General features: G+C 39.2%; 1 protein-coding gene across 6 annotated transcripts in view; it reads right to left on the reverse strand.

Moving 5' to 3' along the window:
- Positions 1–24,044, reverse strand: part of LOC131125082 (adenylate cyclase type 1-like) — a 47,468-nt gene that overhangs the window by 21,190 nt on the left and 2,234 nt on the right. For all 6 annotated transcript variants that reach the window (XR_013627549.1, XM_058066235.2, XM_058066234.2 and 3 more), the window contains exons 2-4: positions 17,201–17,350; positions 16,995–17,113; positions 5,699–5,810 (exon numbers count right to left, since the gene is read on the reverse strand). Coding sequence is in view for 5 of the 6 variants with exons in the window: in XM_058066235.2 (XP_057922218.2) it covers positions 5,699–5,810; positions 16,995–17,113; positions 17,201–17,350 (381 nt within the window). In the remaining variant the exon portion in view is untranslated. The remainder of the gene's footprint in view (positions 1–5,698; positions 5,811–16,994; positions 17,114–17,200; positions 17,351–24,044) is intronic.

A 24,044-nucleotide genomic window follows, 5' to 3' on the forward strand; every position in this document is an offset into this window, starting at 1 on the left:
GGTACATGATACCATACAGCATCCATATCAAACTTGCGCGGGCCGCACTAACATTAAACTTTCATATCAAGGCGGGGGCCTCAAACTAGCCACATTTGGCCCGCGGGCCGCATGCTTGAGTCCCCTGACATACAGCAAGACGACATGAAGGATTGGGACATGAAGACACAAACATTAGCAACACTATAGCATACCTATGTGAGCTACAGTGCTAACACATTTTACAGCAACATCATGCTAGGTTAGACTATGATTTTGTGGTTCCTGCTAAATTTTTTATTTTAATGTATTTCACCCACGGCCCGCTTCCAGGCACGCCCACTCCGCTGTGGTTGGTCACACTAGCAAGTACTTAAAAGGACTTCTGGTTGGTGCCGCTAGCTAACGGTATAGGAGTTGATGATATCTTTTTAAAATGTCCGCTTTGCACATACAGCCATATGTGTTGGTTTGTGAATCTGATCCCGAAGTAGAGACTGGACAGTCCGTTTCTCAAGACGTCTCTGAATTTTGAGTAGCTTTTGCATTTTATGCATTTTTTCTACTGCATCGGTAACAGAATGTGGTGACTAATTGTGGTGGGAAACGGCTATTAGCAACCCCGCTCCCTCTATATAAGTGCTTTTGCACCATGACACAAAATAAACACAGTTAGGACACTGATAAGGGGGAAGTAGAGCTTGGGGGACGGCAAAGAGTTTATATATCAGGAAGTTCGTCCCTCTGTGATGTCACAAAGGAACGGTTTTACCACGCCTTTTAAAACCGATCGTTTTGAGCCATCCCAAACTTCTTTCAGGGCTCACTTCCAAATGTGCAAACCTCATTATCTGAAACTTTGGCCTCGTTTAACAACAGAATACAACATTCTAACTACATTTATAGGTCAGAAAAGTGGAAAAGTATAAGAGAGTATAATAGAGAGCATAATAAAAGTATAATATAATAAGAGTATTTACAGTGCATCCGGAAAGTATTCACAGCGCTTCACTTTTTCTACATTTTGTCATGTTACAGCCTCATTCCAAACTGAATTAAATTCATCTCTTACCTCAAAATTCTACACAAAATACTCCATTATGACAATGTGAAAAAAGTTTTTTTTGACATGTTTTGAATTTATTAAAAATAGAAAACAAAAAAATCACATTTACATAAGTATTCACAGCCTTTGCTTAATACTTTGTTGATCCACCTTTGGCAGCAATTACAGCCTCAAGTCTTTTTGAATATGATCCCACAAGTTTAGCACACCTATCTTTAGGCAGTTTTGCCCATTCTTCTTTGCAATAAGTCTGAAGCTCCATCAGGTTGGATGGGAGACGTCTGTACACAGCCATTTTCAGATCTCTCCAGAGATGTTCGATCGGATTCAAGTCTGGACTCTGACTGGGCCACTCCAGGCCATTCACGGAGTGGTTCTGAAGCCAATCTTATGAGATCTTGGCTGTGTGCTAATGTCTACTGTCTATATGGTCAAGGTACATGACCAGTCTACTGAGGTCAAGAGCGCTCTGGAGCAGGTTTTCATCCAGGATATCTCTATATATTGCTGCATTCATTTTTCCTTCTATCCTGACTAGTCTGCCAGTTCCTGCTGCTGAAAAACATCCCCACAGCATGATGCTGCCACCACCATGCTTCACTGTAGGGATGGTATTGGCCTGGTGATGAGCAGTGCCTGGTTTCCTCCAAACATGGCGCCTGGCATTCACACCAAAGAGTTCAATCTTTGTCTCATCAGACCGGAGAATTTTGTTTCTCATGGTCTGAGAGTCATTCAGGTGCTTTTTGGCAAATTCCAGACGGGCTGCCATGTTCCTTTTACTAAGGAGTGGCTTTCGTCTGGCCACTCTACCATACAGGCCTGATTGGTGGATTGCTGCAGAGATGGTTGTCCTTCTGGAAGGCTCTCCTCTCTCCACAGAGGAACGCTGGAGCTCTGACAGAGTGACCATCGGGGCCTTGGTCACCTCCCTGACTAAGGCCCTTCTTCCCCGATCGCTCAGTTTAGAAGGCCGGCCAGCTCTAGGAAGAGTCCTGGTGGTTCCAAACGTCTTCCATTTACGAATAATGGAGGCCACTGTGCTCATTGGGACCTTCAAAGCAGCAGAAATGTTTCTGTATCCTTCCCCAGATTTGTGCCTCAAGACAATCCTGTCTCGCAGGTCTACAGACAGTTCTTTTGACTTCATGCTTGGTGTTTGTGCTCTGACATGCACAGTCAACTGTGGGACCTTATATAGACAGTTATTATATTTCCAAATCATGTCCAATCAACTGAATTTACTGCAGGTGGACTCCAATTAAGCTGTAGAAAGATCTCAAGGATGATCAGTGGAAAAAAGATGCACCTGAGCTCAATTTTGAGCTTCATGGCAAAGGCTGTGAATACTTATGTAAATGTGATTTTTTTGTTTTCTATTTTTAATAAATTCAAAACATGTCAAAAAAACCTTTTTTCACATTGTCATAATGGAGTATTTTGTGTAGAATTTTGAGGTAAGAGATTAATTTAATTCAGTTTGTAATGAGGCTGTAACATGACAAAATGTAGAAAAAGTGAAGCGCTGTGAATACTTTCTGGATGCACTGAAAAATAAGTATAATAAGAGTATAAGAGATCCCTTTTAACAGCTCCACATGAACTGAAAATGCAAATCAAGCTAAAATATACCACATATCTGAAAAATACTTACACGTGAACTATGTTATTATGAACAACGTGGTATTGTGTTCAAAGACACAACATAATTTAAGTTGAATTCATATGTTTTCAGTGTATTTTCTAGGATTTCCAAGCATACCTAAAAACAGCAAATTGTACATGATAGTAAGAATATCCACTTTTTATTCTTATTTGTCTTTCTGTTTATTTAGACCACACATACACTCACAATAAAGATGCTGTTGTGATGTTCAGAGTGTCCTTGAATCTACCTCGTGGTCATCTAGTGACAATGAGGAAGTGTCCTTCCAAGGCTGAACAGACTAGGGACGTGAGGTTGGAGATACACACTGTATATGCACGTGAAATTACACTCCTGTTGATGTGTTCCAGTCATAGTTCGAGTTATAAAAGATGGCCCAACTATGTGTGACTCTGTGGGGATGCTACACTGTGCCTCCATCTGCCGTCATAACAGAGGTGTGGCTTGCCATGATGTGCATGTGTAAATGACACAAAAGGGAGTCTTTAGGAGTCCCTCGCACTCTTATTCACGCGTACCACACGCACCGGACTTGATCGCTGTCAACAACATTGCAGTTTGAATTATCTCACAACAGGCACAATAATAACATTAAGAATCATAATAATAATAATAATAATAAGCGTGCAGACCTCACAGCTAGGAGACCAGGGTTCAATTCCACCTTCGGCCATCTCTGTGTGGAGTTTGCATGTTCTCCCTGTGCATGCGTGGGTTTTCTCCGGGTACTCCGGTTTCCTCCCACATTCCAAAAACATGCTAGGTTAATTGGCCACTCCAAATTGTCCATAGGTATGAATGTGAGTGTGAATGGTTGTTTGTCTATATGTGCCCTGTGATTGGCTGGCGACCAGTCCAGGGTGTACCCTGCCTCTCGCCTGAAGACAGCTGGGATAGGCTCCAGCATCCCCCGCGACCCTCGTGAGGAAAAGCGGTAGAAAATGAATGAATGAATGAATGGATAATAATAATAATAACACAGGGTACTGTTGTGCCCATATTCCAGCTACTCTGGAATACGCAAAACGCAACTCTGAATGATCAACGTCACATCCTATCCACATATTTGGAACACACACAACCACAAATCTTATCTATATCTACTATACATCTATATCTATTATATTGTGTAATGTGAGTGTAAAAGTGACTATGGGGCTGTTATTTCATGTCTACAGCGCTCTAATAACATAAAGAAATGTACATAAAAGGTTGTAAAGAAGTTTTATATGCTCTATGAACAAAAATATTTGATTCATAAATAAGGAGTTTTACTTCACAGGAATTAATTTATCGCGGTCAGGTCTGGAACCAATTAACTGTGATAAACGAGAGATTAACGCGCATGCTTTTTATTGGACATAGTGAAATGCAACCTTTAGAGAGGGAAGAGAAAGAGGCTTGGTCTGCAATATGAACAGTTCTTTTGGAGGACAGTGTGTTCCTGGCCCAATTCCCATGCAGCTTGACTAGCCCAAAAAGTGGACAGGTGGTGTGGGGACGGTGCTGGAATGGTATTACGGTGATGACGCCCAGTGGCCATGTGCTATATCACCCGCTCTTCCTAAAAAAAGGAGAGGAGGAACGCTGGTGTCCACAGTGACCACAGCAATGAGTCACTGGCAGTACCAATTCCTGCCAAAGTTGATCAGAACAAGCAAGGGCTTTGGGTCAGGGCAAGGCTACAACATGGAGTCAGGTATTTGTTCCTCAGGTTCACCAGAAATTGTAACGATGCACTTGTCCAGTGTAATAGATGCCATATAAAGAATTGGACAGGAGGAGACAAACGTTAGCAACATTAGCATAGCTATGTGAGATAGCTAACATTACACTCACAGCAATGGTTATGGTTAACATGCTCACTTAGCCTATTTGCCAAAGCAGAGCTCCAGGCTTTATTTTAAGATGTGTAGCAAAGCCTATTTTTATGATGGCCATATACACAGTGTTTAAAAATGCATAATAGGCTAACTATAACTACTAGTTTGGAGTTGTTGTTTTTTCCCCTCCCCTCTCCTAGTGTTCTCCCCCCCCCCACCCCCCCATACAAATTTCCCCACTGAGGGACGAATAAAGGCAAGGCATATCATAGTTGAAGGGTTTTGTGTTAGATTTACGAAGGTGGTGTTTTCACTTGCGATTGTTGTGTAGGTGCCATGGATAGAATTTCGATGAATGTAGGAAGTTCTTATGCGTATGCGAGGACATGTTAAACATTAGACAAGACATTTGTTAAACAGCCTGAGCCTGATTGAAATATGACTTAAAAAGATGCACCAACCATTTCAATACAATAGGTCACCATTCGCCTTTCAGTCATTTCTATTTTTTGCATGTAAACATGGAAGTTAAAAATAGAACAGGGCAAAGATAGTAAGGGAAAAAAAAACTTCTGCGAAAGCAAAGAAAAAAAAAAGGTTTAGTTGTAATCTTTTTTGGATTAAAGGATTTGACAAGGGCATGTGCCTGGTGAAAGTAACAGGGGGCAGATTACATGTAGATAATGCTGTGGCGGGAAGGGGGGTTGCCCTACGGGACTCAGTGTCAGTCAAATAACACATTTTTAAAAATGTATTCAAACATTAAATTTAAGTCTTGTGTGAAATCACATTCCCGATGCAGATCTTCCCTGCAGCAGTGCAAGCACAAACGACTGAAATATTGACAGATGGGATTAGCTGAACTCTTTCCCTGCATGCACACTGAGAGAAAGATGGAGACAATTGCAACTTCATTCAGTCTTTTCACACAGCCAGCATGGAGGCAGCGTTTAGCCTCGGGCAAATGTGGACTAGATTAAAGTGCTCTGCCAACAGTTCCTCAAATGAACCACGTAATAATTACACATCATAAGGGGGGCATCTAGTATTCACTGTGACACCATGTTGGAGCACTGCACGCAGACATTCAATGTTAGGTGTGCATCCACAGAGATAGAGTCGACACTGTAACTGTAATTAATGGCTGAAATAAGTAAGACTCACCGTGGCAAGCTCATCAAACTTTCCAAACAGCTCATTCAGGAGTTTAACCAATTCCTGGGCGGTGCACTGGGAGGCCAAGCTGGTGAAGCCTACGATATCTGCAAACAGGATGCTGCAATGGGCAAAAAGAAAGGAAGAATTAATTGCTATTCATTTTTATTCTGATTATTGATGAGATCTTTAAGGAGCTTCTTTTAGCACAGTGACTCTTAACCATAGTAGGACCATAGCCCAAACTTGGGCCTCATGCTTTGAGTTTTGCAGCAGTGGGCCGCGAGCGCTGTGGGACTGCGTAGTAGGTTATCAACTGAAGACACCAGAGGTAGGCTAACAGCTATGCTACTGTATGTTATCCATGAGATGCTCAGTTACAGTGCAGCTTCCAACCAGATGGTGGCGGTAATGTGTCAGTCAGTTGTTTAACAAGCTCGCAGAAGATCGGAAGAAGACATTCAACTATAACTAGCAACGAAAAAGGGAAGACTGCCGAAGCAATTGTTAAATTAATTTCCTGATTATAAGGCTATTGTGTTATTTGCACTTTATTAAAATGTTATTTACAGTTTATTTATTTAATTAAAAAATATTATTTTGACTATATTTATTTTATCACTACCTTTTTTATTGATTGATTGATTGATTTTAATGATTTTTATTCCGACTCCCTTTTTTGTTAGTAAAATCTAAATATTTGTCTTTTTTATTTATAAGCCTGACTTAAGCCTTTAAATTTTTTCTTGCTTGATTTGTTCCATGAATTATTAGGAAAAGTTAAGATCTTTGTGATGATAAAACGTAATGATAAAATGTTTTCATGTCATGTTATTGTTCATTAAACTTTAATCAGGTTTTAGCTTGTTAAACTGTGAGTGGATTTCATTTATTATCAAAAACAAATAAATGAGATCAATTAAATCTATACAGCGTTAATATTTAATGGGCTCCGGGCCAGTCTGCAATGAAAAAATCTGGCCTCAACGTCAAAAAGGTTAAGAACCCCTGTTTTAGCAGAACCAAACAGGACATGTGTGAACACAAGTGTTTCTGAATTGTCGTATGGATAATCTAATGAATTACTACTTCAAACATTACAACGTGATTACTCTTCCAGACAGTGAAATGTGGCACATTATCATGCACTGATGTCTAACAGCTGTTATCTGACCTGGCTCGCCCAGCCAGGCACAGGACAGGAGTGTTTTTTTATTCTGACTGTTCTTTGGTGATTGGAGAACGGTAACAAACAGTTAAATCAGGATTATTGGCTAAAGGTAGAGTACAATTTCATGCAAAGTTCTAGATTTCCGGTAAATGGGTATTGTGGTTACAAACCTCAACGTGGCACAAAAAGCTACACAAGTGAACTCCATGCAACATTGGCGAGTCCAAGCAGTCTGTGGAGTTAAAACTGGTATTTTCAGGATGCAAGTACAGGCACTACTTCAACATCCTTGATGTAAAAAGGCAAGAACATGGAGTACATGTGAGGTCACTTCACAACAGTATGTGTTTTTCTGCTGATAATGATACAGCAACAGGCTTAAAAAACAAGGGGGAGTAAGGTATCTTCACTTAATAACTTAATACTTATAATCTAATATGTTTCAGTCATGCCTATATTGCCTTTATGCATGACATGCTGAATGAGCCCAGTTTACAGTTCTACTGATCAGGGGTTTCCCTGAGGTTTTTTTGAAGCTACGGTGGTGGGCTGCATGGGGGGCAGACTGTTGCCACTGTGATATGACTTTTTTTTTTTTTTAATAACCAAGACAACATGAACTAAGAACATTGCAAAACTGTTAATTCAATGGCAAAGTAGCTGAGATTACTTAAATCAAGTCTAAAACATCAAGCCTCCTTTTTGCCACTTGACCATTTTGTACTATTTCATACAAACCTGAATTTAATATTCTTGTAATAGAGTAATAGGAATGCATGAAAAATTAATTGTTAAATGAATTTTTTTTTGGTTCAAAATAACACAATTAACAAAATAAAATAACTATTTCAATATCTTGTTAATTATTCCTGAAATTTGTCCTATATAAAAGAGCATAGATTCAGAGTCCTTAGTTATGATTGTGCAAAGCTACTTTTACAAAAAAGAAAAACTAACAACATTTAAATGTACCTTTTGGCTGCCAACTATGGATTAGAGTCCAGCAAACTAATCAAGGACTGCAATTAATGGCCAGGAGCAGGCAGAGATAAATTAAACAATAGAGAACCAGAAAAAGAGAAACAGTATCTGTCCTATTTTGACTGGCGGCACAGTCGAAGCACAGCGGCTCAAAATAGAAACAAGAGTATTCTCACGGGGATCAAGGTGAAGACAGGTCCTGTTAGGTGCCGGAGAGAAGTCATTCAGGGATATTATACAGCCACCAAGACCTCTTTCCACAAAGCTGCTCAGTTTAGACTGGTAGTACTGCTAGTGGTGGTAGTTGCAAACAGGTTTCCGGAAAAAAAAAATCACAGATTTGCATGAAAGTTTGTACACGTGCATAGCTAGAACACCTTACATTTTGCACATCTCAAGAAAAATGTGTCATGTAATAGAAAGTGCTTTTTAAATATGCTCAATGCTCAATGTTCTGGCATTCCAATGTAACATAAGAAATTGGTGTATCAGAGTCATAATAAGAGTAGATACGGAATTTATTCACCTGTTCCTTTTACATAGCGCCCGTGGAAGCCACTCAACATTCTACAATCAGATAATTAAATACGCAATGTCAGCACCAGCTCGAGAAGTGAGTCTCGGCTGAGAGCAGTGTCTGATGAACTTTCACACAGGTGGCATCCCACCTCTGATACTTCCGAAGCAAGAAACGATCTCATTCTGTGTCGTTGCCGTTCACAGAACAGCAACACATGACAAACACAGGAAAGAGCTGGTTTATATAAACAGTGTCTGAAAGGCTGTTGGCACAATCCCACCTTTGTTACTATTCAGATTATAAGTATTGTAATGGATTCTACCTCCAAAGCCGGAAAATCAACATTTCAATGCTGTTGACACAAGAGTGTCACGGTGCGGCTTGTGAGTTTCTCGGTTCGACCCCAGGATGCAGAGATTAGGACCCAAATGCAAGTAAAAATATATTTATTTTCTTGCTATGCAGCAGAAAGGTGCACTACCAAGTACAACTCAACACAAGACAATGAACCGACAACGAAGGGAGCGCGCACCTGAACTAAATAGGCAACACAAAATAGAAAACATGTGCGGGAGATAATTAACAGAAAACAGAACAGAGCAACAGAGGAAGTGAATACAAAATAAGGGCATGAACAAGGAACAGAGGAACAGAGGAAGACTAAGCTGTCACGAGTGGGTAAAGCCCGATCGTGACAAAGAGAAAGCGGTTATAGGAGCAATTCTTCCTCTTTTACGGCTTGTTGTGTTACGACATGCAAAATTGTTTTAGAGACACTAGTTTGAGGCCCCCGCCTTGATATGAAAGTTTAATGTTAGTGCGGCCCGCGCAAGTTTGATATGGATGCTGTATGGTATCATGTACCCAGAAAAAATTATTACGTTTGATTAATGTTCATGTTAAAGGTTAAATAACCGTTAATAGTTATCTTCCTTATCCGTGTGGAAGTGGTAAGTTTTTGGCTATTTAAGTTTGAAGGAAACAACTTGAAGGCTACCGTTTAGGTCGCTAGCTCTCTAGTTTGCGAGTTAGCATGTGTCTCAAGACCCTGCAGTTGCGCAATATGTTGTAAATAAAAAGAGTATAAATGTGACTATAAGTCGTGTTTTGTCATGTCTACAGGGCTCTAATAATGCTTTGTTCATTTTAATCTGAAAAAAATAATTTGTCTACCCACCAACTATATGTGGTTTCTTAAGTTTTTATTATTTGCCGTTTTATTATTATTATATTTATTTATTTATTACTGATTGATTGATTTTCTTTATTCTTGATTTTTTTATTTACTTTTCATTTTATTTTGTGTAGAAAAATAAAAAGTAAGATATTTGAGAACAGTGGAATGTTTTATCAGAGCTTTTCTTGTAGAAAATTGAAACCAAAGTAAAGTTTATTAATTTTTCTGTTTTTAATAAATGCGTTTTTTTTTTTTGTTTTTTTTTGAAAACCTGATGCGGCCCAGTTTGAGACCCCTGAGTTTGAGTTTAAAAACATCCCTCATTTTGTAAGGTGTCGTGGCTTTTATTTTGTAGCGGTGCACCGCCACAGTCAACTACATGTAGCAGAAACCTTCCCGATGACGTCTGCCTTTGACTGCCTTTCTGCTGTCTGTCATACGTCACCCAAAACGAGGAGGCATAGACGTACGTATTAAAGAAGACAATCTCTGAGTGACTGACAAATATTCTGAATGCTCAGTGTTACATTAGCGCAAATTGAATTCCCGCATAGCAGTGGGCCAAATGTGACACCTTAACTTGCATTGTGGATACATCCAGAACAGTGGCCAATAATAGAGCAAAGGACTGGATGCAGCCCAAATTGATTTTGAATAGGCAGCCTACACAACACATGTCCAGTTATCTAATCCCTCGAGGTAACACAATAAATCCTGTTGCAAGCCCACTAAAGACTGAAAGAGCCAAATAAAGTTTCTTTTCCAGTTAATTCTATTTTCTATTCCCACTAAAGCTTCTCCAGCTTGATGTCAGGCAGCAGCGACAAGTAATTATTTTTAATACAGATCTTTGTATTTAAAACAACGTAAAACTACAAATTGACAACTGAAATCTTGCTGATTGCTTAGTAAGTGCCTTGAAGCAATGCGGGGACATCATTTAGTGCAGAATTATTAGAAAACATTTCATTTTAATGCAACACACAGCATAGGACAACACACCACTGATTAACTCAAGTTAAGTAGATACAGGGCAGCCGCGTGAGGCCTTGCTGACTGGTGCTGCAGTCCACTCTCAACAGTAAATATACAATTAACAACAATAAATACAATTAAATAAATTAATAAATAAACAAAAATAAAAGAATAAAGGAAATAGAAGTGGAAAACACTGTAGTTGGGATAGCAGTGACAAAAGGGAAGTAGTAAGACTCAAATGTGATTATTTAATTTGAGGTATTTTAAAGAATATTTTTGTTTTTTCTCTCACATTTATTTTATAATCTCACTGAAACAATACCATAACATTGATGTTTTTTATATCCATGTTAGCTTGTGATGACTAGTGTGGTGACTGTATAGTTGGAGTGGTTTCATTCTTTCTTTCTTTTGTACTGGATTATGTACGATACAATGACTAGTAATGAACTGGTTGCTCTTGGCACGTAGTTGGGTGCCTCAAGCTGGGTGAGGGTGGTTGGATGTGGGGTTTTCATTCTTGTAGACAAGGAATAATATATGTTTTGTTGGGCTTTAGATGATGTTCGAAATAAAGAAGAAAAATAAAAAATAATACAGATCTTCGCATTTAAAACAACGTAAAACTACAAATTGACAACTGAAATCTTGCTGATTGCCTAGTAAGTGCCTTGAAACAATGTGGGGACATCATTTAGTGCAGAATTATTAGAAAACATTTCATTTGGATGGACAGTAGCAACAGCATAACTGCTTCTCAGGAAACACATCTAATGATGAACATTGTCTTGTGAAGCATGCAAATAAGCTGAAGCATCCCATACCCTTTGTCTGGAAAATTAGACAAAAAAATACTTAATACGTTGTACAGCATGAAAGAAAGTTTGTCTCCACTTTGTTAGTGTTTATTCTATTGAGTCAGCTCTGAATAATTTTTTAAAAAAGGTATTTAAAGCCCATGTGGAGAGCTGGAGGTGTAAAGTTGCATTTAGCACTCATGTGAACTTGTGATCTTACTGTGAGCTGGCAAATGTATTTGCTGTGGAAATTAGCAATTGTGTGAAGAATTATTTACTTTGATACATTTGGTATGTTTGGGGGTGCCATTCCAAATATGAAAGCCTACAATACAAACTTGCCATGTTCACTAAATGAGCAATCTTACAATGTGTAATAAGTATCAAGAAATACTGAATATCTGAATGTGATCTTTATAGGGGGTGGCACAGACGTCACAGCTAGGAAACCAGGGTTCAATTCCACCCTCGGCCATCTCTGTGTGGAGTTTTGCATGTTCTCCCCATTTTCTCCGGGTACTCCGGTTTCCTCCCACATTCCAAAAACATGCTAGGTTAATTGGCAACTCCAAATTGTCCATAGGTATGAATGTGTCAAATTCAGGCTCAGGGGACCAAATCCGGCCCACAGTGCAATTTCATCTGGATCACAGAGCTGTTTGAAAAATAGCATTTTCCTCACAAATCTTATCAAAGTGATTACAGCATTCTGAGTAAATGAGCGTTTTCTCTGGTATTTTGATTTTAAAAGTGGACACAGTATTGTATATAGCATGGAATACGCAATTATTTTAATAAGGGTGCCAGATTCAGGCCAAAAGTCAAAATAATTTAACTATATATGACTAGAGCACACGCAGGCCACACAGCTAGGATATCCGGGTTCGATTCCCCCCTCGGGCATCTCATTTTCTCCAGGTACTCCGGTTTCCTCACACATTCCAAAAACATGCTAGGTTAATTGGCAACTCCAAATTGTCCATAGGTATGAATGTGAGTGTGAATGGTTGTTTGTCTATATGTGCCCTGTGATTGGCTGGCAACCAGTCCAGGGTGTACCCCGCCTCTCGGCCGAAGACAGCTGGGATAGGCTCCAGCACGGCCTCGACCCTCATGAGGAAAAAGCGGTAGAAAATGAATGAATGAATGAATGAATGAATGAATGAATGAATGACTAGAGCACACGCAGGCCACACAGCTAGGATATCCGGGTTCGATTCCCCCCTCGGGCATCTCATTTTCTCCAGGTACTCCGGTTTCCTCACACATTCCAAAAACATGCTAGGTTAATTGGCAACTCCAAATTGTCCATAGGTATGAATGTGAGTGTGAATGGTTGTTTGTCTATATGTGCCCTGTGATTGGCTGGCGACCAGTCCAGGGTGTACCCCGCCTCTCGGCCGATGACAGCTGGGATAGGCTCCAGCACGGCCGAGACCCTCATGAGGATAAGCGGTAGAATATGAATGAATGACAAAAAATGGCAGAACCTGACCTATTACACCATGTCTGTCCAAAATAACACCTTAAAAATCCATAAGACAGTCAAAGGTGATCATTTTAAACTACAGCAAAGCATGCTGGGGAATGCGTAATCTGTCCATACTACAGATACACATCTCACAGATGTATACAGACAACCATAGTCGTATATCCGGCTATCCGTATAACAGGCTATAGTAGAAATTTCAAGCAGGAATGAATGGACACAAATGCACATGTAAAACAAACGTCCATGTGGGTGGGGGATAAAGTCCAGTTCAGCCCACAACCTAAAATAGGCTTTGGGTTTTGGCTCCTTGCGCAATTGAGTTTGACACCTCTGCTATATAACATACTGTATATACCGGTTAATCCTGGGCTCAAGAATGTGTTCATGCAGACACACATAATCCAGCTTTGTTTTTCTATACTTGTGGGGACAGGCATTAAAAATAGCTAGACAATGGATAAAAAATAGCCCATCTACAAGCTTACAAGGTGTTGGTCACTATGAAAGCATTATGGGCTTTAACAGTGTGTATAAAAAAAAAAAACAAAAACGCAAGACTGTCTTTCTCTCTTGCATCATACTTTGGTCCATACCAAAATGTATTGCATAACTTAACCAATTTTCCGGTGGGCAAATAAATAAATAAATAAATAAATAAATAAATAAATAAATGGTTTTAAACAGAAATGTAAATTATTGTACTGCTTGCTTTCAATATCCCCCAACTTGTTCGCTGCTCCCGCATTCACATTCGGCAGAGTTTAATCATATTTTTATTTTTAGCAACTGATCACAACAATATCCGCTGGGCTGGAGCCTAATCAGATCAAACAGTGCCCACCTTTCTCTAAAATATAATAAAGAAAGCTTGGAGTAAATTGAGCCACACGCTGTTTATGTTCTAATTAAAGTCCACCCCAATGACATAAATCCCATCTGCGTCCGATCTGTATGGCTCTCAGAGGGGGCACTATCAGTGGGGAGGCACAAAAGCAATCAGCAAAACTCCTTTCAGATGGTACCCATATTTAGACACCAACACACACACAAACACACACACATACATACATGTGTGTTATGCAACGAGAATGTTGGCGTTTCTATTGCATTTAATCCCCTGTAGCATCTTAATCCTACGACTGAGCAAACTTTCCCTCTCAACATTTGCTATTTCTTTGACCAAGGCAAATAAAAATAGGAAACCAGGAAATTGTTAATCCTTTGAAAAGTGAAGACTGACTGAACTCCGTCTGACATTCGACCTCAGTTGCATCCAAAATAGTACTGTACGATATTATTCAAAATCAACCTGTTTGCTCCTTTGAAAAAAGCTACATAGATTTTGACGGTTTGATTTCCTGACTTTGTCAGGAACATATATTCACTGGACACATCATTAGGTACACTTCCCATTATGTATATCTAATAATATCCAATATAAGCACTGTATCAAAGAGCCTTCCTTTGCGAAAGAGAAATCAATACATCAAAATATATTTAGTTATATACATATATATATTTTTTTTAATTATGTATTTATTTATTTATTTATATATAATATACAGAACATTTAACTATTATTATTAGTTAATATAAAAATATAAAAAAAATATATAAAAAAAAATATATAAATAAATAAATATAAATATAATAATAAATATAATAATAAATATAAATAAATATATTTTGATGTATTGATTTCTCTGTATCGATATATATATATTTATTTATTTATATAAAATATACAGAACATTTAACTATTATTATTAGTTAATATAATATATATATAATTATATATATAATAATTAATAATTATATATATATATTATACATATATAATTTTATATATATAATATACATAACATTTAACTATGTTATGTATAACATAGTTAATAATAGTTAAATGTTATGTATATTATATATAAATATATATATATAATATACATACCATTTAACTATTATTATTAGTGCTGTCAAAAATTAACAGCAGTAAATTCATTAATTTTATTAATTTCATTAAATTTTTTGTGTAATTAACGCATGCACACCACAGCAAGCACGCCTCTCTGTTATGACAGCAGAAGGAATGACAGTGGAGCATCCCCACATAATAATAATCACACACTCTTTTTAACTTCATTCTGACGTGAACACATCAACAGCTGTACAATTCAACACCATATACCGTATGTATCTCCAACTCACACACATCTCTAGTCCGCTCGTGCTGCAATGACACTTCTTTATTGTCATTACAAAGTGAGATGCATTCAGGGACATTGTGAACATCTGTATGTGTGTGTGTACATAAACAGGAGAATAAAGGAAAACATGAAGTGGATATTCTTATCACTCACTTCCTTATTATTATTATTATTTTTTAAATTATTTGGGCTGCACTTTACATTATGTTGTTCATATTTGGTGTCTATTCTATCTATTTATTCTCCACATTATTATTATTATTATTATTTATTATTACTTATCTTCTTTGGTGTCTGTTATTATATGGGAGCCAGGCAACGACATTTCGTTGGAAATTTCACTACGGTGTTTTTGTGCAATGACAATAAAGGGAGTCTATCTATCTATCTATCTATCTATCTACCTGTTAGTTTGGATGTACAATTTGCTACATTCAAGTATGCTGGAAAGTACACCAAACGCTAGTAAATTTATCTTAAATTACATGATGTCGATGAACGCTACCCCTCATTGCTCATAATAACATACTTTAAAGTGTGATTCCAATGTTGTGGTACTATTAAAGAGACCACGAATAGATTTAGACAAATAGATTTTTAGGCTTGTGCGGTATCTTTGGATATATATAATCCTGTCCTGCCATTTGTCTTTATACTAATTAAGAAAAGGGTAGAAACAGACTATTTTTCCTGATGAAAGACGGAAGTCTAATCTTTCTTGTTTATATAGCCATACAACACAATATTCTGTGGGGCCTTGAAAGATCAGTCAACATTGTCTAAAATGGCTAGTACCAAAGGGGTTGTCTTTTGAAAAATGGCTGGGATGGAATACGTTATGCTCCAAAATCCCAGAAAATACACACATAAGTACTCCCATTCAATGTTGTGGTGTCTTTGAACGTGTGTGAACATTACAGTGTGATTCATTTTCAGTTAATTTGGAGCTGTTGCTTTCAATAAAATACAATACAAATTGGCATATTTCAGACACAGACGTGATGGTGATTAATCATATAATTATTTTTTTTATTTAACTGTGATTAATCTAAGTAACATTTTTAATAATTTGACAGCCCTAATTATTCTTATTGTGACAATTGATACTTCTCAGGCATTGTCAAATCAAACAATGCATTATTAATTTTAAAACGGTGAATATTTATTTAATTTCAAACATGAAACATATCTAATGAATAATAATACAAATAATACTTTAAATTTTGTTAAATTCATGGTCTTGCAGGGGTTTTCCTTATCTAAGTTATCTTTCTTTATTCTAAAAATAATAGATACAGTTTTAATACACTGACGTTTTTTTAATTCTATCAATAAAAGTATGTACCATATATTTTCATGAAAACAACACAGTTACCATTCAGTACAGTGGATTAATAGCTTTCAAAATGTTGTATTTGGATCTCATTAGAGTTTGTACCTAATGGAGTATCTAGTTAATGTTCTGAAACTAACTTCACTCCCATCTATTTTGGAGAGAGTCCATCCGGGATCCATCCATTCAATGGCGCTGGAAAGAGGAAATGTGTTTTTCTGGAGTTGGTCTACTACTTGTGTCACTGTCCAACTTCCTGAGAAACATAATAATCATCAACTGCCTCCCAGTGAAACATCATTTGCATGCATGACTACCAGAGAAATCTTCTTGCTATCGTTTCATTTGCCTCACTCGACAGCAGGAAGCCAAAACATCACAAGCCGTTTTTTTTCCCCTCCAGGGAGCAGCTGAGACTTGATGACCCAAAAGTTGCACACCAGTGTCCCATTATCTCATTTATAGTGAGTCCCTAATTGGATCTTTTATGTCAGTAGATGTTGGGTTGGTTCTGTTTAATGATCCTCAACGGCAAATCTTTAAATGCACCGTATAAAGCAGTGTTCTCCGCAATGCTGTTGTCCACAGCATTTATGGTCAGTTTACTTTTGGTGCCTTAGATGGGTGTGATGTTACTGTGATGGGATCCTACCTAACATTATCATGCCGCTGGATGTAGATTTTGTGAAAGATCCTTTCAGGGGGCTTCAGGAAGTCCTCCTTCATCTCCATAGCTACATTCCTGGGCAACAGACTCATGAGGAGGCGCTCCTGTACATGTGTTTGGGTGCAAAAAAAAAAGAAAAGAGAGTACATCAGATCAATGAAACATCAAAATATATCAAAATATGACCACACCTGTTTCTCATTCTCGTCCTCCATGCGGAGTCTGTCCTCTATGCAGTTGCGAGCCTGCAGGAAGGCCTTCCTCTGTGCTCGCTCTGTCAGGATGCGCACAAACAGGCCTGACAGGTTGACACTGGTGAACAGCACTGTGTTGGCAACCAGCTATGATAAAAAAAATACAAAAATACGGTCTAAATTTCCTTCATTGCATTTGATTAGAATAAAGAACTGTTTCCGAGGGGCGGCACGGCGGTCGAGTGGTTAGTGCGCAGACCTCACCAGGGTTCAATTCCACCCTCGGCCATCTCTGTGTGGAGTTTGCATGTTCTCCCCGTGCATGCGTGGGTTTTCTCCGGGTACTCCGGTTTCCTCCCACATTCCAAAAACATGCTAGGTTAATTGGCGACTCCAAATTGTCCATAGGTATGAATGTGAGTGTGAATGGTTGTTTGTCTATATGTGCCCTGTGATTGGCTGGCGACCAGTCCAGGGTGTACCCCGTCTCTCACCCAAAGACAGCTGGGTCGCCCCTGTGACCCTCGTGAGGAAAAGCGGTAGAAAATAAATGAATGAATGAACTGTTTCTGATATTGCGTCTTGTGGGTCTTCATTACGGGTTAAAATGTATACACTGACCAGTCAGACCAGTCAGTATGCTTTTACACAGCAAAAACTGAGCTATTTTGTTGTTGTGATGTCACTTCCTGTGTGGATGGACATGGCAATTTGCTGTCAGGGAGCTCCTCCTTGGTGACAAATAAATTAAAATTTTATTCATCAACTTAGCCGGTGTTTCAGGTGATGCCATGACATGACAACATTTCATTCACAGTTACATAGATTCCATGTTTAACAGTAGATTCCGTTTTTATTGGACGGTTCTGTGATTCCATCCATGATTCTGTCAACGCAGAAATTATAGTTGTGCAAATGATTCCCAATATCTTGGAGATGTTTGCTTTTGTATTTGGTTGTTAAAGTTGTTTGTTTTTGGTCATACTGAACGTACATTATAAAAGGACAAAGTTCGAGGGAAAATGTCTTGAAAATGTACACTGGAGAAATATAAATGACCCCAGGGCCGCAGTTGGACACCGCCTGATTTACGGTACCCTGAACTGAGTTTCCTATGCTGTGTATTTATTTTAGCATGAGAGAATGTGTGACCTGCTTCATCCATCACAATGGACACACACCAGCGTGGCTGCTTTTCACCTTGATTTTTTTTTTTCTCCACACAAGGTTGCTTGACTTTGTACAATGAACCAGACAAGGCCTTTACATGCACACTGTTACCCTTGGACAGAGATATTACGTATATACAATTATATACATAATTATCTGCATATCTTTAGGTCATTCATCATTAATCTTTTCTATCGCTGTAGGCAATGAAACGAGAGAGCTTAAACAAATTTACAACGCGCTACTTGCCCACATTATAACATCATTTCAGGGCTTATATGCGTTGATTTGTTTTATGAATACGCCTGGAACAGCACAAATGAATAAGAATGGGTGTGTTAGTAGCGTCCGTGGACGTCTGACTTAAATTATTAGCTCTTTTGTGGTGCAATAACTAAAGTTAGTGCATCTTCAGTTCACAAGGACGGTAGCAGTGACATTTTTATTATGTCATTCCGCAAAGGAATTATGAACAAGACAATAATGCTTTCTTTGTCATTTGCACCGATGATAGCTGCATTAATGGCTGTTATTATCTGTAAATGTGTACAGTTATGTTTGGGGGTGTTTGCTTTTGGAGTTCTTTTGTTTCAGGCTTATGGACGCATACAACACAAAGACAAAAGTCTTGGGACACACCACTTATGTCTTAATGTAAATTCAAAGATATTCAAAGATGCAATTTTGTGGCAATTGTAGAAATATGTGTAGGTCCTGTTCAGTTCCCGGTGCACAAAGCAGGGTCCATAAAGGAATGCAATCACCTTTGGGGTGAACTAGAGTAGCCACTAGAACCTACGTATGCCAAGTCCAACATTAGTGACTTCTGACCTACTAAATGAATAAATGGACAAAAATTCCCACAGACACTCAAAATCTTGTTGACAAATTGTGGACACTGTTGCAAGGGTATGTTTTATGAGGTTCCTTTTTGTCCTCGAAATAAGAATACACACTAAAAATAAGGCTAAATACTGGACTGTTATTTTTCAGTTTACATTCTTCATGTTTACTCTCAACGAACCGAGACAGGGTTTCCTTTTTTAAAGCTGTCGTGGTGGGCTGCATGGGAGGGCGCACTTTATTGTGCCGCTGCTGCATCTGCAATTTTTTTTTTAATTATGCCAAAAAATGTCTGAATGAAAACGATACATGTCATAATTCCCTCCATGGTCAGATCATCACAGTCACAGTCAGGTTTTTTGTTATAGATCAGGTCACCCTCCACTTCCATGACTGTGTGTACAACATGCAGCACTCTTAAAGCTATTCTTAAAGGAGAGGTGAGCTATGTGTGTTTTATGTGACTGCCAACATTCAAGTAGGAATTCATACATTTCATACGTTTCAGATACCATTCAAAACTGAGATGAGGTTTAAGGGTTGAGGTCTGATCATGACTACCTTTTGATATTGACTCCAATGGCGTCACCAACTGCTTAAATGTATAATTGCTGTAACTGCCTTACATAATCCATTCATTCATTTTCTAACGCTTTTTCCTCATGAGAGTCGCGGGGGTGCTGGAGCCTATCCCAGCTGTCTTCAGGCGAGAGGCGGGGTACACCCTGGACCGGTTGCCAGCCAATCACAGGGCACATATAGACAAACAACCATTCACACTCACATTCATACCTATGGACAATTTGGAGTCACCAATTAACCTAGCATGTTTTTGGAATGTGGGAGGAAACCGGAGTACCCGGAGAAAACCCATGCATGCACGGGGAGAACATGCAAACTCCACACAGAGATGGCCGCGGGTGGAATCGAACCATGGTCCTCCTAGCTGTAAGGTCAGCGCGCTAACCACTCGACCCTTACATAATCCAAACAGACAGAATTTTTGTACGTGGGCTGGGGCATTGAACATGACATGACCACATCGCCACCTTGGTACCTTGGCGTAGCCCCCTACTGGTTAGGGGTCAGTCAGATCATCCCAAAGTTTTTTTATAATGTGTCAGGTCACTCTCTGATAAATACCCCGATTTCTTTCAAATTCTGGATACTGGATACTGGTGCCTGCAAACACACGTGAACCCCAATAAACTTGTGAAATAAGATGTGTCAAGCAAACAGGGCCGGGGGGGGGGGGTGGGGGGGTGGTACAGGTCTGAAATGTGTGTGTGCGTGTGTGCAGGGTCATGCCACAGGGCTCATCTCCAAGCTTAATGGATTAGCTGTCTCTGTGTCCGTGCGGCTAACACTGTCCTTCACACGGGCTGCTGAGGTGTCTCGTCGGCTGCACCGATGGCGGAGGGGGATGGAGAAACAATCTCCTCAGCAAATACACTGTCATCAGCCGAGCGCGTGATGAACTGATCAAATCTTAATTTGCCTTTCCCGGAATGGAACGCACATCCTCGTGCTGGAGGTAGCGATGTTCCATGGGGGCTGGGTTGGGTAGGGGGACGTGGGGGGGAGTGGGGCTGCGGTTCTGACTGTTTGGCTCACACCTCAAACAAGGAGCTGGAGCTCCAGGTGTAGAAGTTGAAATTTTTAGAGTGTTCCTGTCACATAGAGGATCTCTGACAAGAGTATTTTTGAAGTATATTATTAAAAACAGCAGCAAGATCCTGTCATATCAAGGATCTTTGACTAGCGGGTTTTTTTAAGTGGGTCTAAAAACAGCACAGAGCTCTTATATCAGGGGTCTCAAACACACGGCCCGCGGGCCAATTGTGGCCCGCAGGACACTAGTTTGAGGCACCCGCCTTGATATGAAAGTTTAATGTTAGTGCGGCCCGCGCAAGTTTGATATGGATGCTGTATGGTATCATGTACCCAGAAAAAAATATTACGTTTGATTAATGTTCATGTTAAAGGTTAAATAACTGTTAATAGTTATCCTCCCTATCCGTGTGGAAGTGGTAAGTTTTTGGCGATTTAAGTTTAAAGGAAATAATTGAAGGCTACCGTTTAGATCACTAGCTCTCTAGTTTGCGAGTTAGCATGTGTCTCAAGACCCTGCAGTTGCGCAATATGTTGTAAATAATTTGTCTATCCACCAACTGTGGTTTCTTAAGTTTTTATTATTTGCTGTTTTATTATTATTATTATATGTATTTATTATTGATTGATTGATTTTCTTTATTCTTGATGTGTTTATTTATTTTTCATCTTATTTTGTGCAGAAAAATAAAAATTAAGATATTTGAAAACAGTGGAATGTTTTATCAGAGCTTTTATTGTAGAAAATCGGAACCAAAGCACTAAAAAAGTTTGTATATTTTTCTGTTTTTAATAAATGCGTTTTGTTTTTTTTGAAAACCTGATGTGGCCCAGCCTTGCCCAGACTCTAGCTCCAGTGGCCCCCAGATAAATTGAGTTTGAAACCCCTGTCTTATATAGTTAGAGAACTGGCACTTTTACAGTATATTCTTCAAAAAAAACCACACAGCAAGATCCTGTCGTATAAAGAATCTTTGAATATACGGCATTTGACTTGTTTCTGAAGTTGGTCCTTAAAAACATCATTTAGAGGATCTCTGAAAAGACATTTTGGAGCATATTCTTAAAAAAGGCTGCCAGATAAGTAAGTCTTTAAAAACAGCAAAGCCCTCCTATCCTTTACTAGATCAGCCATCATCAAATGCCAGCGTTTGGTCCAGATACGGACAGAGTGATGGCTCTTTATGGACCTTTAACCAATTAAAGTGAATGGGAAATATAATAATAGCATAAGTATGCCCATGGACCGATCGCAGCGGCAGTTTGCAGGCATAATTACCTCAGTTATTACGGTTAGGTGACAGCAAACACAATGACGTCACTCAAACTGAGCCAATGAAATACGTAGTTTACTTGTTGAGCAAATGAGAACCATGGCTTGCTCAAAAGCACAAAAAGTTTATCGAGAAGTGAACATTTAAAGTGAATGGACGGACCAATATGTGTTCATTCTTCCAGAATCCAGTGCCAAACTTGTGTCTCATATGCTCTGAAAGTGTAGCTCTGGTCAAAAGTGCTAAATGTGTTAATTGGCGACTCCAAATTGTCCATAGGTATGAATGTGAGTGTGAATGGTTGTTTGTATGTGCCCTTTGATTGGCTGGCCACCAGTCCAGGGTGTACCCCACCTCTTGCCCGAATACAGCTGGGATAGGCTCCAGCAACCCCCGCAACCCTTGTGAGGAAAAGCGGAAGAAAATGAATGAATGAATGGCTCACTGTCACACTGAGAAGTCACCAGCTCCATCTAGCCAGTGACTTCTTTATATGGGCGTGCATGGGTACAAGCTGTTGGCTGTACAAGATGAACGGGACCAATCACAGCAGAGTGGGCGTGCCCGGAGGCGGGCTATAGGTGGAATAAATTAAAATTAAAAAGACCGTTTTGGAAATCCAAGGAAATACAGCTGGAATAGGTGAAGATTCTGGATGATCTAGAAAGCTTTCTGTGCGGGTTATCGTGTGTAGCTCCTCTATAGGAGTCCACAACTCAATACAAAGGGCCAAAAATGAGCATAATAGGTCCCATGCATCGTGAGTAGACAAAAAGCTTAAATTCAAGCCGTTCATATGGAAGGATGCGAACATCAGACTGGAATAAAACATATAGGATGATTACTTATCTACAGTATTTGCTCTGAAACTTTATCAAAATGTGACCATGCAAAACACATTTTTTTTCCCGGAATTACTATAAACTAATTGACCAATTAATTATGCTTAATATTTCAAGTAAATTATGTTTTTTTTAAGTGTGCAGGAGTAGAATATACCGTATGAAGAATGTTTGGTGTTTTTGCCATAGGTCCTTTAAAACAGCAGAGCGCTTGTGTCATACAGAGGATCTTTTACTCATGTTTGGGTTTTTGCAGTAGGTGCAGCTGTAGGATTATAGCTTTAAATTTAAGTTTAATAGTCAAAATGTGGTGTGTACGTGCAGTGTGTGTGTGTGTGTGTGTGTGTGTGTGATGTTTGGACTTGCCCTACTTCTGCTGCTGCTGGCAGGATGTCACTCCACTCCTTCATTTCCAGCCATCTCCTCTGGGGCTGATTCATATCCCCAGGGTAACAGTCACACTATTTCTCTCTCTGCTTGTATGCATCACCACCAGCCAACCATGGCCTGTTATCATGCTCAAGTTCACTATTTTTGTCAAATCCCTCCCTGCTTTCCTTGTTGATCCTGCGGTATTTTTTAATGTTTTGTCACACGTGGTTCAAAAGTGTATGAACCACAAGGAGCTATCCTCAGTGCTGAATCGAAGTGCTCAGCCCTATGTCCTTCCCTGTCAGAAATAATGGTCCAATGAGAGACCATGTCAAGTTAGTTATTGGACTCCAGCGGCTCTTTTCCAGGCCCCACAAGGCAAAAAGGTGACCCTGCAGTGACAGGACAACACAATGTTCCCCTAAATGCGTAAGTTGACTGACTAAGTTTACAGACAATATCACTTGCATGAATTAGGACAGCGTTGTAGTTTGTTTACAAAGTGAATATTTGTTGGCACAGTTAAAAATGTATTCATTCATTTTCTACCACGGGGGTGCTGGAGCCTATCCCAGCTGTCTTCAGGTACACCCTGGACCGGTCACCAGCCAATCACAGGCCACATATAGACACACAACCATTCACACTCACATTCATACCTATGGACAATTTGGAGTCGCCAATTAACCTAGCATGTTTTTGGAATGTGGGAGGAAACCGGAGTACCCG

Source organism: Doryrhamphus excisus, linkage group LG6 (genome assembly GCF_037039965.1).
Source record: "Doryrhamphus excisus strain RoL-2023G ecotype Guam linkage group LG6, RoL_Dexc_Guam_v1.1, whole genome shotgun sequence".
Taxonomy (NCBI): domain Eukaryota; kingdom Metazoa; phylum Chordata; class Actinopteri; order Syngnathiformes; family Syngnathidae; genus Doryrhamphus; species Doryrhamphus excisus.